Source organism: Enhydra lutris, unplaced genomic scaffold, assembly GCF_002288905.1.
Source record: "Enhydra lutris kenyoni isolate GAN:26980312 unplaced genomic scaffold, ASM228890v2 scaffoldscaffold111, whole genome shotgun sequence".
In the NCBI taxonomy this organism is placed as follows: Eukaryota; Metazoa; Chordata; class Mammalia; order Carnivora; family Mustelidae; genus Enhydra; species Enhydra lutris.
In genome coordinates, this window is record NW_019154195.1 from 604,611 (window position 1) to 619,560 (window position 14,950).

General features: G+C 44.3%; 1 protein-coding gene across 1 annotated transcript; it reads right to left on the bottom strand.

Annotated features, from left to right (window-relative positions):
- Positions 1 to 8,093: 8,093 nt before the first annotated feature.
- On the bottom strand, positions 8,094 to 14,172 carry LOC111139589 (putative protein ZNF720). The gene is made up of 4 exons (XM_022491917.1): positions 14,147 to 14,172; positions 11,728 to 11,879; positions 8,685 to 8,811; positions 8,094 to 8,203 (listed from the first exon to the last, which is right to left on the bottom strand). Exons 2-4 carry the CDS (start codon positions 11,740 to 11,742, stop codon positions 8,094 to 8,096), a joined length of 252 nt encoding a protein of 83 aa, XP_022347625.1. The 5' UTR covers positions 11,743 to 11,879; positions 14,147 to 14,172.
- Between the last annotated feature and the right edge of the window lie 778 nt (positions 14,173 to 14,950).

The window sequence follows — 14,950 nt, forward strand, 5'->3', positions numbered from 1 at the left end:
CTAATGAATGATGCACAGTAACATGCAGGAAAACCAACCAATTCACAAATACTGAGAAAGAAAAAAAAAGACAAAAACAAGAGTCCCCATTGCCTGATGATATTTCTACAAAGTAAAAAAGGGAGCACAGCAATCCCTTGCCTTAGATGCTGAAACAGTGCTGAGCTTAGGGGAAAACTTACTGAGACCTCAACGGGGATTCAGAGGACAATAATGTGTTTCATGACCTCAAAGGCTTATACAGATGAGATCAGTCTGTGAAATTCCATGAAGCTGTTCGCTTGAGATCTGTACACGTGACGTGACTTTTCTTTTTTTTAAGATTTTATTTATTTATTTGACAGACTGAGATCACAAGGAGGCAGAGAGGCAGGAAGAGAGAGGGGGGAAGCAGGCTCCCCAGCAAGCAGAGAACCCAATGTGGGGCTTGATCCCAGGACCCCGAGACCATGACCTGGGCTGAAGGCAGAGGCTTAACCAACTGAGCCACCCAGGTGCCCCAATAAATAACTTTTTAAGAAATTAAATTAAAAATAGAAACAAAAGCCGCATCACAGAAACACAGATGCATGAACAACATACACACACTGACAATCTGAAATTAAAGGAGGAAGGAATTTCACACTGTGACTGGATTTCACATGCATGCTTCATTTTTTATTTTTTTCTTTTTTGAGCTAGAGAGAGAGCACAAGTAAGCAGAGTGGCAGGGAGAGGGGGAGAGAAAGAAGCAGACTCTCCGCTGAGCAGGGAGCCGATGCAGGGCTCAATCCCAGGACCCTGGAATCATGACCCGAGCCAAAGGCAGCCGCTTAACCAACTGAGCCACCCGGGCACCCCTCAAATGCATGCTTTAAAAAAAATGCATGCTTTAATTTCTAGCTAAAGCAGTAGGTTACTGGAAACAGAATGGTCACAGAGAAAGAATGAATTATTTTTTTAAATATGAACACAGGGAAACACAAGAAACAAAGAGTTAAAAAAACAGATAAAGTCTAAGGAGAAACATAAAACAATTCAGTAAATGCAAACCCAACCTCCACTGGAATACTGAACATAAATAAAAGAAACGTTAATGGTAACGTTAACTCTGCTTGAATATATTTCACTGGAGTTTTCCTGAAGCTGTAACTAGAACAGGAAGATAAAATAAAAAAACAAAACAGAACAAAAAAATATTCCATGTGATGATAACCAATCAAATAACCAGCATCATAATATAAATGTTGTATAGAGTAGTCTTTAACATGAAAGTTTATCCCTGTTACTATCAGTTTAATCTTTCAATATCAAATGTTACACCATGTAAATATTCTACTTCATAGATGACAAACATTTGTGTGCTGATTTATACACAGAAATGTAAAATTATACACACATAAACACAGGCATACAGAGAAATACGTTTAGCTTGAAACACAAAACCATCCATCACAGAGGGATGACGTCATCAAACTAGCACCTGTCTGCATCAGACCTCCATGCCAACTCTCAGTACTCAGGGGTGAGGCCAAAGCAGCCCCTGAATCCCAGAGACCAAGAGGGTCATTAGAAAAGTAAGAGGAGCGATTTCACTTTGACCACAAGGCGCCTCCCTGGGGCCAGCACAGCCCTACCATGAAGGACCAAAACGATAATTGCTCCACCAAGAAAAAAAACCCCCGTGGACATCCAGCATTCCCCAAATGGCAGCCCCCTTTCTGGGTGGCCCACTGAGATCTCACCTCATGGGGAACCCTGGGAGGAATCTGGTACTGGACCAAAGGACCCCACAGACATGGGCAAGGTGGGCAGGGCTACAACAACCAGTGATCAAGGGCACCTCGGGCTCAGTCAGTTAAGTGTCTGCCTTCATTTGGCTCAGGTCATGATCCCGGGGTCCTGGGATGGAGCCCTGAATCAGGCTCCCTGTTCAGCGGGAAGCCTGCTTCTCCCTCTCCCTCTGCCTAGCTCCTCCCACCTGTGCTCTATCTGACAAATAAATAAATTAAACCTTAGAAAAATAAAAAGGTGATCAGATCTTGGAAGACTGCCAGACTAGACTGTGTCCCGCCCTACAGTCACACCAAGAGACCCCAGTGACCCTGCTCATGTGCAGGGCTAGATGGAACTACCTGGTCAAGGTTTGTCACCAGCTAGGCTTGTGTTTGGTCACCGCCAACACAGTGCACTACAGCATCAAGGACATTCTATCCCTCTGTCTGGGCAGGCCAGCAAGCAGGCAGTCACTTTCCAGTGCTGACCATGGCTTCCACTGCTACCATACCAGGATGCCTGAGCAAAGGCCCTGGGCGAGCACAGAGCCCATGTCATATGGCTACTGAGGAGAGCAGCGAGCCAGTAGCATGGCCCAAGTGTGGAGCACGACGCCTCTCTGCAGGATGAACAGTGAACTTGTGTTGAACAGTGAACTGGGGCGGTCTCAGAGCCCAGCCTACTGTACTATTTCTGCAACAGAGCATGGGCTTCAGTCCCACCAATGTCTGTACGTAACCTGGGGATCCACCCAACCAGGGACTTGCCAGCGCCAGCTTGGAAAATGCTCAGGGGCCACAGCTGCCAATGGGTACATGTCTGACCCTCTGTGAACACAGAAAATAACATTAGCAACCAAATTACAGCAAATGTTTAAACTAGAAGTTGCCACGGTCCCTGGGATACCTCTAGAAGGAACGACAAACAGTTGGCTACGTTCAGATGACGGAGACTGAAACCTCTCAAATGTGCCTTCATTCCAGTCGAGTAAAGGAAAGGTACAGATATCAGCGTGAGCAATTCCGCAGGATTCCAGTGAACATCGGGACCAGACAGACCACTGCAGTTTTCACACGCATGCAGGCTACTCAGCTTTCTTCTGAGGTTCAAAAGCTACATTCAAATGGAGAGCGTTCAGCATGGAACAGGACTGCTGGGCTACCTTTCTCATGAAAAATAAAATCCAAAATATTCACCGAAGTGTCTCATGTTCCTCTGCAAAATACCTACAATGTATGTCCCATGGTTACTGATGCTTTATCTATATATTTTTTTAAGATTATATTTCTTTGATACAGAAAGAGAGATCACAAGGAGGCAGAGAGGCAGGTGGGGGGAGGGGAACCAGGCCCCCTGCCGAGCAGAGAGCCCAATGCAAGGCTCAATCCCAGGACCCTGAGATCATGACCTGAGCTGAAGGCACAGGCTTACCCCACTGAGCCACCCAGGCACCAGATGCTTTATCTATTTTAATGTATTTAATATCCTTAATTATCTGTGTTAGTGCTAATGTTATTGTCCTTTTACTGGCAGAAATGGTTCAGATACAAGAAGGCTGAGTGAATATCTCAATATTGGTAGAGTCCGGGTTTGACCCTGCATAACCTGCACATCAACACGAGGCACCCAGGTCAAATGCTCTTCCAGAAGGTGACCTGTGCTTGCATTCTTTTTCATCTTTCACACTCAGTGATTGAACCAGAAGCCCTCACATGGAACAGGTTCTGTGAACTGGGACTTCAAAGTGAAAATTCCAGCTCAAGCCACACACATGTAGCCTGAGTGGCTTTCCGTTTGCTACTTAAGAACCAGACACAGAGGTCAGGTGTCCAAGGTCAAAACACAGGGAAGGCCCAGCACACACAGGAGTCCACTTTCACACCTAGAGAACCAGGATTATGGACCTGTCCCCTGACGACATTTTGCATAGGCTAATACCCTTCCTGAGGCACTGAGCTCTAAATGTGTCCCCAGACACCGGTTCTCAGCATCTGTTCCCTGGACAGGGACCTGAGAATGCGTAAGAAAAGAAGTTCAGGAGTTACACCCCAGACTTATTTACATGGTAATATAGGGATAGGCAAAGCAATCCAAGATTTCAAACTGTCCTGGTGATTCTGATGCAGGCAAAATCCGATTACCTCTGAAGGAAATGTCATGGGTCATCCCAGAGTTATCCACAGATAAGTCCCTCTTAGAATCCCTCTATGCTTGTGATGATGCTACTGTTGTGACATACACTTAGACAACTCACACACAACATACACAACACACATTTTCTTTTTTCATAAATTAATCTGACTCTAACGAAGTCTATCTTGGCTTCCTTCTTTTCCATCTCTGCTTTCTCTCAATACTCTCCTTGAGCTTTCTGGGATCACCCCAAACACACCTCTGGTCCCATTCTTGAATAAAGGCAATATAATTAAAATGAAGGGGCACTTATGTAAATATTTTATCAACTAAGTTATGAAATGCACACGACACATCGATACCTGTCATGTATTATATTGGGATGGCATACAGCATTTTCACTGTAAATCTGTAGATGATGATTTTTACCATTAGACCATAAATAACTGCAGGCTTAAGGAGGTCATCGGCATTCAATTTGCATGCAGCATAAAATCCCTGAGCATTAAGATTAAGGATGCTCTAAATTTTAGCACCTTTTTAAAAAACAGGTTCAGTGCAAAGTGTGACTACCTTTCTCTCAGATGCTGTGAACCAGTTCACAGAACAAGAGCCATTTGCAAACATCTCTATGTCCACCTGTGCTACACTTCCACATTTTCTACTTAGACTGGCTCCTATGACAGAGTTCTGGTCAAGGGCATGGCGGGAGTAGGCCTTGGGGAGGATGGCCTTTCCTGAATGAACACAAAGAGGCATCAATTCAAAATTTCTTAAGTGGAACCAGACTTACACTGTCTCCTTTGCTGCCTTCTACATGGAATGATGCCGTGTGTGTGTGGTGGGGGGGAGCAGGTATCTTTGGGCCAGGACAGAGCTTGTATGAACAAAATGCCTAGGGAAGACCATACCGCAGAGAAGAAATAAAAGATGAGAGGGCACTCTAGTGTGTCTGAGCCATTCTATCAGGCCTGAGCACCTATCTACTCACTGTGTACATAAAACAAAATACACATCTTCTTTTCTATGCATACACATCAGTCTTTTTTTTAAAATTTAGTTCAACTTTTTAAAAGATTTTATTTATTTATTTGACAGAGAGATCACAAGTAGGTAGAGAGGCAGGCAGAGAGAGAGAGGGGGATGCAGGCTCCCTGTCGAGCAGGGAGCCTTATGTGGGGCTCAATCCCAGGACCCTGAGATCATAATCTGAGTGGAAGGCAGAGGCTTAACCCACTGAGCCACCCAGGCACCCTGAAATCTCTACATTTTCACCTAATCAAACTGTTACAGTGAAGTGAGCAACCTGGATGACGTCAGTTCCAAGAAAGGAAAAGAATAGCAGCTCAAAAAATCTTACTTCTCCAATAACAGAGGGAAGAGTGAATGTTATCAATTAAACTACATGGAATGTAAAGTGCTCCCTGGAGAATTACTCCCATGTGCACATTAAATTCTGAACACCAAGTCATTTCATGCAAACTGGTCTTAAAATCCTTGAGATTTTAAGATTATGCAGATTGGAAGAAGAGCAGCAGAGTGGATCCTACACGAGTTAACACCCAGGTACACAAGATATGATTTACATGCGGAGAGTCTCAAACCAAGATACTGGAGATTTAGGAACTATAAGTTCTGTACTATTCCTAACATGAATATACAATACTTCTGCTTGCCAGGAAATCATCAATTTTGAAACCTGGAAATGTGCTCCTCAGAACCAATATTCCTTTTCCTTCTGAAGACACAGGTGTGATACACACGTACATGTGCTTCCTCCTAGTTGGTGCTGTTACTCGAAAATCTATCTTTAGGGAGCCTGGGTGGCTCAGTGGGTTAACCCTCTGCTATTGACACGGGTGGTGATCTCAGGGTCTTGGGATCCAGCCCTGCGTTGGGCTCTCTGTTCAGCGGGGAGTCTGCTTCCCTCTCTCCCTCTGCCTGCCTCTCTCCCTACTTGTGATCTCTCTCTGTCAAAAAAATAAATAAAATCTTTAAAAAAAATACTTTCAGTTCAAGAAAGTGTTTCTCTCATGCAAGGAAAATATAAATTCACCAATAGATGATGAAATGAATTCTATTATTATGACAACTCCACAGACATGATACAACATACACTGACCACTGACCAACAAAGTACACAAGAGGAGTAACATATTATGTATGCATAATATTGATACAGACCAATGCATACATAATTTTATTGGCAAAGGGCCTAAAAGTGATTTAGATTTGAGGTAAACTCACATTGTCTTAAAATCTATTGAGTTAAAAATTGTCACCATATAATAAAACACACAGATAAAAAGGAAACCCAAATGACTTTGTGATATGGGAAGTCCAAGACAAAAAGAAGCACATGATTATGGAATTGCAAAACCAGAGTAAGTCCAAATTTAATCCAAAACATTTTACATAAAAAAGGATGAGTTATTTAAAAGGAAAACCACCGTGTAACTGTATTTTATTTTAATTTACTTGACAGACAGAGATCACAAGTAGGCAGAGAGGCAATCAGAGATCCTGATGTGGGGCTCGATCCCAGGACCCTGAGATCATGACCTGAGCCTAAGACAGAGGCTTTAACCCACTGAGCCACCCAGGTGCCCCCGTGTAACTGTATTTTTAAACTGTGACTGTGACCCCATAAAAAACAAGCACTGGAATTATTGGCATGTCTTCATGGACCGTCAAATTGCAATGAATAGTCATTAATATCAACCAGAAAAACATCTAATGAAAAATTTTACCAATAAGGACTTACAAGACATTAAAAATGTATCATGTTATTAACAGAATCCTCTTTTGATGCAGAATGTATAATTCATTCTGTAGAACAGCAAGCAAAATCCTTTCATTTCCAGATGAACAATACCACCAACACTCTAAAATATACTGACAAAGACTTTACATAAGTATTTGGATGAATTCACGTATATTCTGAGGAGAGCAGAACAAAAATCTAATGACTGACCTTCCCTGATGTAAAATTACATTTATAAACAGAAGTTTTTCTTAAACATGGAGGCTGTACTAATTATCTACCTCACTTCTTATAAAGCACATGCCCATGTCCTATCAGGATTTGGGATCTAAAGAAACATCAGAAATGAATCTCGGGGCGCCTGGGTGGCTCAGTGGGTTAAGCCTCTGCCTTCGGCTCAGGTCATGATCTCAGGGACGTGGGATCGAGCCCTACATCGGGCTCTATGCTAGGTGAGGAGACGGCTTCCTCCTCTCTCTCTCTGCCTACTTGTGATCTCTGTCTGCCAAATAAATAAATAAAGTCTTAAAAAAAAATGAATCTCAACTACAACTAATTAAAAAATAAAAACAAACATGGCAAAGTCACAATAACTTCATATAAAATGAAATTATGAAATGATGCAATTATTAATAAATAAGGCAACAACTGAGATTGTATTATAGGCTACAAATGTTGAGTTCCAAATGTTCTAGCCCCCCCCCCCCCGTGGCATTATTTAGGTATGAATTCTAGGAATCAAACAGATACATTACATTACTTCACCACTGAGGAATGGAATACAGAGTGGAAAAATTTCTACTATTAGTTCATACAAAACTTACCTGGCAGGGGAGATACCAGGATCAAGTTCATATGAAGTAAAACCAACTTTTGAAGGGGAGTAAAGGATTAGAACTTGTCATTTCAGGGAGGTACTTTCTGATCTGATAATGCTACTGAGATTCAATTTTGTATAATTCAGATTAAAGCCTCCATAACATTGGAAAGCATAAATCAGAAAACATGAGATGTCTGTCTCCAGTGCTCCCAGCATTTCTGCACCAAATCCCATTATGCCCACCACTACCCTCACATGCATCTCACACGAGGTAAAACAGAACTTACAAAAGGCTCAACATTAAGGGTTTTAGAAATAAGTTGACTACCCTGGTCCCTCATGGCAATGGAGAAGCTCTCAGCTCATGGAGGCCTTCCCACTCCCAGGGCAGTTGCCTGGCCCTCACTGTGGATGCGGTAGACCAGCACTCCAGCTGAAGGAGAATCCCTAGAGAATGTAACAGCCTGATAATCTTGGATAGCAGATGTCCCTCAGTGAGAGGGAGACCAACACCACCAGGCTTCCCAAACTAATCTCCATTCAAGGAAATCGACTCAAACCACACTTTAAGGTCCATCATCCTCCTCCACGTTTGGACGTCACCTCTGTCACCCGCTTCATTCATTCCCACCTACCTGGATGGATGACTACTGTCTCCTTTCTTATCACATCCCAGAGCTGCTTCTTTTGTTCTAAAAAGGAGACAAAGTCTGGCTTGGATGTAATGAGGCCTGTTTTTTATAAAAAAAGAAAGTGAGTATTGCTGGAGATTCCTTCAATCACAGTTGTGCTCGGTAGAGAAGAGAGGAAACTGCAGAATTCTAGAAAAACATTTCCCACATCCTGTTGCCCAACAGCCCCTTTAGAACACACAGGAGGTACTTCCAACGTTCACGTCCTGACCTCCACTTCCAGGTACCACCTACACAACAGTGAGTGGAAACTGGAGTAGAAGACGTGGGCAGCACCATTTTATGCCACTCAGTGTTTAGAACAACCAGGAATCTACAGAAGTGATGAAGAAGGGGAAGCTAGAGCAGAAAAGGACACATCATGAAGATTTCTCTCTCCATATACAAATCCCAACTTATTTCCCTTTTTGCCTGGATGTGAATTCCAGTCACTCACAGAGGAATCTTCCAAGACATAGTCTTCACAGGAAGGAACAAAACCCAGAGTGGGGTCTGGAAATCTGGAAGGACTTATTCTTACCCAAGAAGACGAGGTGTCCGTAATTCTCTAACATCACATCCCTGTACAGTTGCCGCTGAGTGTGGGTCAGGCGTCCCCACTCCTCCTCAGAGAATTCTATGGCCACATCCCTAAAGTTCAGCTGTCCCTGCAATAAATACCACAGTCACCAAGTGGCCACTGGCAGAGTTCACGATGGTCCCCAAGATGATAGGAGTTAATGTCACCAGCCAGACCCAAGACCTGACCTTCTCCAGTTACCTGTTTGTACCATATTTTACTTACCCTCGTGTTTCCACCTTATCTTTTACCTCATTCAAAACCCCCCTGACTCCTGCAAAACAAACGGAAACTACCCAACAAAAGTATGAACTGTCCTGAGGAAGAGCTTAGGCTGGCCCAGTTTGAGCTTAACCCCAGACTCACACCTAAGCAGATGCACCAAGAAGTAACCCATGCAGTGATCTATAGAGTTCCCTTTATTTTAGTATTAAAATCTCCACCCAAAAAGGAACTCAAAGATCATGTACATAACATATAGAGTATGTACAGAAGTGGTTTGTGTTTTTTTTTAAGATTTGACAGAGAGAGACAGTGAGAGAGGGAACACAGGAAGGGAGAGTGGGAGAGGGAGAAGCAGGCTCCCCATGGAGCGGGGAGCCCGATGTGGGGCTCGATCCCAGGACCCTAGGATCGTGATCAGAGGTGAAGGCAGATGCTTAATGACTGAGCCCCCCAGAGGCCTGAGAAGTTTTTTCTTGAGACTCTTGTGTCACCTTTTGCCCAGCTCTACACAAGACCAGACTCCACTTTCTGAACATCCACCCTAACCCCAAGTAACAGGAAATCCTTCCCCTTGCTCTGTCAGTGTCTTATTTGGAACTTAATCCCTGTGAAGCACCCCGCTTTTTTTTTTTTAGGCAAATCAAGTTTCCATTGTGTCACCACCATCGCCCCATCCCTGTGAACTTTCTGTGACTCACCAAGAAGTGAACCCATGTTAGTCCCATTTTATTAGGACAACTTGCTCTGCCTTCAGAGACTATCCTCCTTTGTACAGGAAGATAATTATTAAACCAGTAATAGGCGCTAATGTATTCTCTGGCTTTGAGGTAAGAGGATGACACAGGATCCACAAAATCAGTATAAATACTGTGTCTTCATCCAAAATAACTTGTTAAATGAAGGCATCAACACAGGCATACACATTTTTTATACCGTGTTAACATCATACAGTGTAAGTAGCGTCTGCTTCTTAGGTGGGATGTTTTAGTGGGTTACAAATGTACTTATTAAATTCTAAGAGGGCAGGGGAGATCTTATATACATGCAAATTATGTTCTGGAGGACAAGAGAGCAATAGCCCAAGCGCCAAGGGATACATTTTGAAATAACAAAGAGGTAGAACGCCAAGGAGGAATTCTCAGAGGACTTGGAACAGAAATGTGTGTTTGTTTAAACTGGTTTTCATTTTTTTTATTTGAGAGAGACAGAGAGCACGCTCACACAAGAAAGAACAAGGCTGGGGGGAGAATAGAGGGTCAGTAGCAAAGGGAGAGGGATAAGCAGACTCCTACCTGAGCAGGGAACCCAACACAGGGCTCCATCCCAGGACTCGTGGCACCATGACCCAAGCCAAAGTCAGTCAGTTCACCGACTGAGCCACCCAAGCATGCCTGAGTGGGTTTTATACCAATTATAGATTCTACTGGCAAAGCAAGAAAGACAACAACAATCCTTTCTCATCATTTCCTAGTTTCTAGAGAGCTCCTAACACTTGTTCATAAATTAAGGGAAAATGCGTAATAACCGTCTCAGAGAACAAATACATTATTCTATTTTTATAGGAATATTTTGTCAAACATCCAGTGACATGGAAGGGATCAAGTTTTCACCAAGGTGTTCTGACCTAGAGTCGCTCTAAAATGACACAGAGGTCATTATGCAGAGAGACCATAAAGCAGTGTTCATAGCAGGGGTCAAACCTGAGAAGAACGAGGGAAACCAGAACTGATTCACCCAGCACTGATCTGCCATTGTACATTCAAGGACACATCCAGACATTTAGAAAGTGGTTACACCCAAAGGAAAAGTGACAGAATAGAAACTTGTCATGACGACTACTTTAAGAAACATTTTCAATGATTCGATACATAAATCTTTTTGCCCGTGATGATTTTTGTCTTTTATTCACATTGTCAACACAAACACACAGAATGACAGAAAGGGAACAGTTCTTATTTCTGAGTCTACTAGGATGAGGGCTAGAAGCAAAAAATGTTCACCTGGAGCCCAGAAGGCTGACCTATCGTCTCTACGGTCTCTATGGATGGTTCTAGAACCATCACATAAGGGCAAACTGCTGCATTCGGGTTAGATCTCGTGACTGCCTGTACATCTCAGCTACAATTAATACAGAACTCATTAGCACCAGAGAAATCTTGCAAAAGTAGTACAAGTACACATTCGAAGAAACAGCGATGATCTTACACTCCCTGCACACCCCCACGAACACTAAGCAGAGAACCACCAGGTTCATCACCACCTGGCCAGAAATCAAGAGCACAATGCTTAATCCACTGAGCCACTCAGGCGCCCCAGTTTTTCACATTTTAAGGAGCAAGACTCACTCCCTGGGATTACCCTGCGAATTCTCTGAGTGATTCTGGATCTCTTATCCATCCTGTTTATTTATGCATTTTCTTAATCCTGGGCTGCACAGAGCTGATAAAGCATTCCCGTGGGACATAAATGAAAATGCTTTCCTCCGCTGATATCCCAAGGAAATATTTTCAATACTTACCGGACTTTACTTAATTCAAAGTGGCAACGGTTGGTGCCCTATTGGAACGCAGGTTCTAAGAAGGCAGAGAAGGATCTGGGATACCGGGGAGAAGGGTTCTAAAGACCTAACTTTGAGTATTATTTCTGAAAAGGCTTTAAAAATAGGTACAAATATAAGGAAGAAACAGCAGAGCTACAGAAATCAAGATTCGCAATTTCTAAACGAGGAATTTGCGGAGAAAAGGATGACGTGACCTGTGAATTGGGACTCCCGACTTACGGCGCCCCCAGCCATTTCTGCTTTCGCGTCGTCCTCTAGATTTCTTTCTCACAAGGTTTCTGCGGAGAAATCACAGCTGCGTCACAGGAACTGCTTTTAACATCGCCGACGGAGCCTCTTCACCCGAAACCGGCTCAGCTACCGGCAGGATCCTAAAATGCAGAAAGGGCCCAAATTCCTAGCCTTTGTGTCAGGAGCTATTCAGAAACCAAGAGCTCCTGCTGGGAGAGCAATCCCTGCCTTTTCCTTCTCTGCTTTCAGGGTGATCTCCCCTCCCACAGACGCCCCCAAGTTCGGCTTCAGCGTAGGAACCCTGTTCTCCATGGACCTGACCCTGCAGACTCAGGGAGCAGAGACCCTCTTACCCCTCCAGGAGCCAAAGCCCGCTCTCCACTCGTAAAATACGCTGAAGCCCTCGTGCTCACCACCGGCCTCACTGAGAATCACCTGGAGCCCGTAATTAACACAACAATGTTGTCTCCACCCAAACCGACAGACAGACTCCGAGGGGGAGGCCAACAGATCGGATCCTTCTGAATCTTCCAACCTGAATCTTAGGGAAGCATCTGGGAGGACACCATGCAAAGCAGGGGAACCAAGGCTGGGGCTGGGAGCACAGTTCGAGCCCTGCCTTCTCCACGCCCGCAGTTTCCGGAGACTGCCTCCTTCTCCCTTTATCTGCTACCAGAGGGAGACACCTGACAGACCGAACTTTCCCATAGAAATGCAAATGTCTCCTTCAAAGTAAACACAGGATTTCAGAACTTTTCCTTTATCCGCTGTTTCTTCAAAAATACCAGTCTAAAATAATCTTTAGACCAAGGAAACATATTTTAGGGTGACAAATTGCTCCCCTTCCATAGGTAAATATTTCCATAACTACCTGCCACACAATTTTCCAAAGTGAATGTATGTTTTCACCCTCCAATCAGCAATATAAGAATTCTTTTTTTTCTTTTTTATATGACAGATTCCAAGTAGGCAGAGCAGCAGGCAGAGAGAGAGGAGAAAGCAGGCTCCCCACTGAGCAGAGAGCCTGATGCAGGGCTCCATCCCAGAACCCTGGGATCATGACCTGAGCTGAAGGCAGAGGCTTCACCCACTGAGCCACCCAGGCGCCCCCAATATGAGAATTCTAATTCTTAGCATTCTCACTGAAATTTGGGGCTATACTTTTTATTTTACTCATTCTAGAAAATATTGAGTGCTTTCTCAACTGTAAAATAGGAAAAGGTCTTACTACAGTTGTCCTGGTGCCTGAAAAGGAAACCACTTAAAAACATCAAGTTGAACAAATATCCAAACGGCTGCATCAATGTTTCAGCGAACTCCAGTACAAGCTAAGCAACTTTCTTTGCCTCTCTTCTGTAAACCTCCCCTCTTCTCATCTCATCCCCTCATCAGGATCCTGGTTCCACCTGACAGCATGCTCAACAGGGCTGGCAGCACAGACACAATTCCACTGGAAATCGACCATTATCCAGCACCTCCCTACAAAACCTTGGCCCCTTCCTCTGGGTGGGCTGCAGTCTTCATGGCCCTGACCTGCTGAGGCCTCCTTGGCTGGCAAAGCAATGAAGCTCCGGCTGCCCATGATCCCCAGCTCTGTCTGCACGTTCTGTTCTGGGGCTTGTTAGATCCCCCCCAAAATGGGTCCATGATTAAAGGAGCAAGACTGATATAAAGTGATGGTCAAGCAAAGCTTTATTCCATGCCAAGCATCAAGAATCAGACCGAGGGGCGCCTGGGTGGCTCAGTGGGTTAGGCCTCTGCCTTCGGCTCAGGTCATGATCTCAGAGTCCTGGGATCAAGCCCCGCATCGGACTCTCTGCTCTCTCGGGGAGCCTGCTTCCTCCTCTCTCTCTGCCTGCCTCTCTGCCTGCTTGTGATCTCTCTGTCAAATAAATAAATAAAATCTTAAAAAAAAAAAAAAAAGAATCAGACCGAACGTTCGGGGACGCACCTCTTAGAGGAGAGGGCAAACTTTCTCTGTTGCACAGACTGGCTTTTAAGGGCAAAGGCCATTAGGTTGGGCCTGGCCATGCATAGGTGGCCAGTGAAACTGTAACACACAGAGAAAGCTGCACAGTCATGCTAGGTGACCAACTGAATGACAATTTACCCTAGTAGACATTTGAGCCAGCCTATCACCTTGGTCAGAATTGGCGCCCAAAAGGTGCCCAAAGGACAGGGCCCATACTCCTTGGTAGCTAGGGAGACAGTACGCATCCCCCCACTGATCAGATGTCTCCACTGGCCTGACCCACCCTTGTATTTGAGCTTTGTTACCTGGGGCTGGTTTCTGGGACTTGTTTTTAAGTAAGTCCCCTGGGGGAAGGGGAGCAGGGACAGTTTTAGGGTTAAACAACAAGGTTATTGTTTAACCTTAATGGAAGGCTCTTGGTAAATAGGTCCTTACAGGGCGCCTGGGTGGCTCAGTGGGTTGAGGCCTCTGCCTTTGGCTCAGGTCGTGATCTCGAGGTCCTGGAACGAGTCCCGCGTCGGGCTTTCTGCTCAGCGGGGAGCCTGCTTCCTCCTCTCTCTGCCTGCCTTTCTGCCTACTTGTGATCTGTCTCTGTCAAAGAAATAAATAAAATAAAATAATTTTTTTTAAATTAAAATAAACAGGTCGTTGCAGGCTTAAGTGTGGAGGTCAGTTCACACAACAGAATGAATGTGAGAGGAAAATTTGTTTTCCTCACTCCATTCTCCATTCCTTGGTTTGCTGAATACTTAAAATGAGGTAAGACAGATTCATGAGAAGAAAAAAAAAAATTTCTGGGGCGCCTGGGTGGCTCAGTGGGTTAAAGCCTCTGTCTTCAGCTCAGGTCATGATTCTACCATCCTGGGATAGAGCCCCGCATCGGGCTCTCTGCTCTGTGGAGAGCCTGCTTTCTCCTCTCTCTGCCTGCCTCCCTGCCTGCTTGTGATCTCTCTGTCAAATAAGTAAATAAAATCTTAAAAAACAAATTTCTTAATTATGAGAGCCTGAAAGACATGAGGCTCAAAGACAGGCAACGGAAGCTTGCATGCCACCGTGACTTAAAAAAAGGAGGGAGGGATTTAGAATTGCAAACACAGGTCATAAACTCACAGGAGAATGTAAAGATGAAATCAACCTCGAATAATGCTTTGACCCTCCAGGTAGACAACTCTTGAGGATGTAAAAAGTTAATCTTTGGTGTCCGCAGTCTTTCTGATCAAGGTCCTCCATCTAATCAAT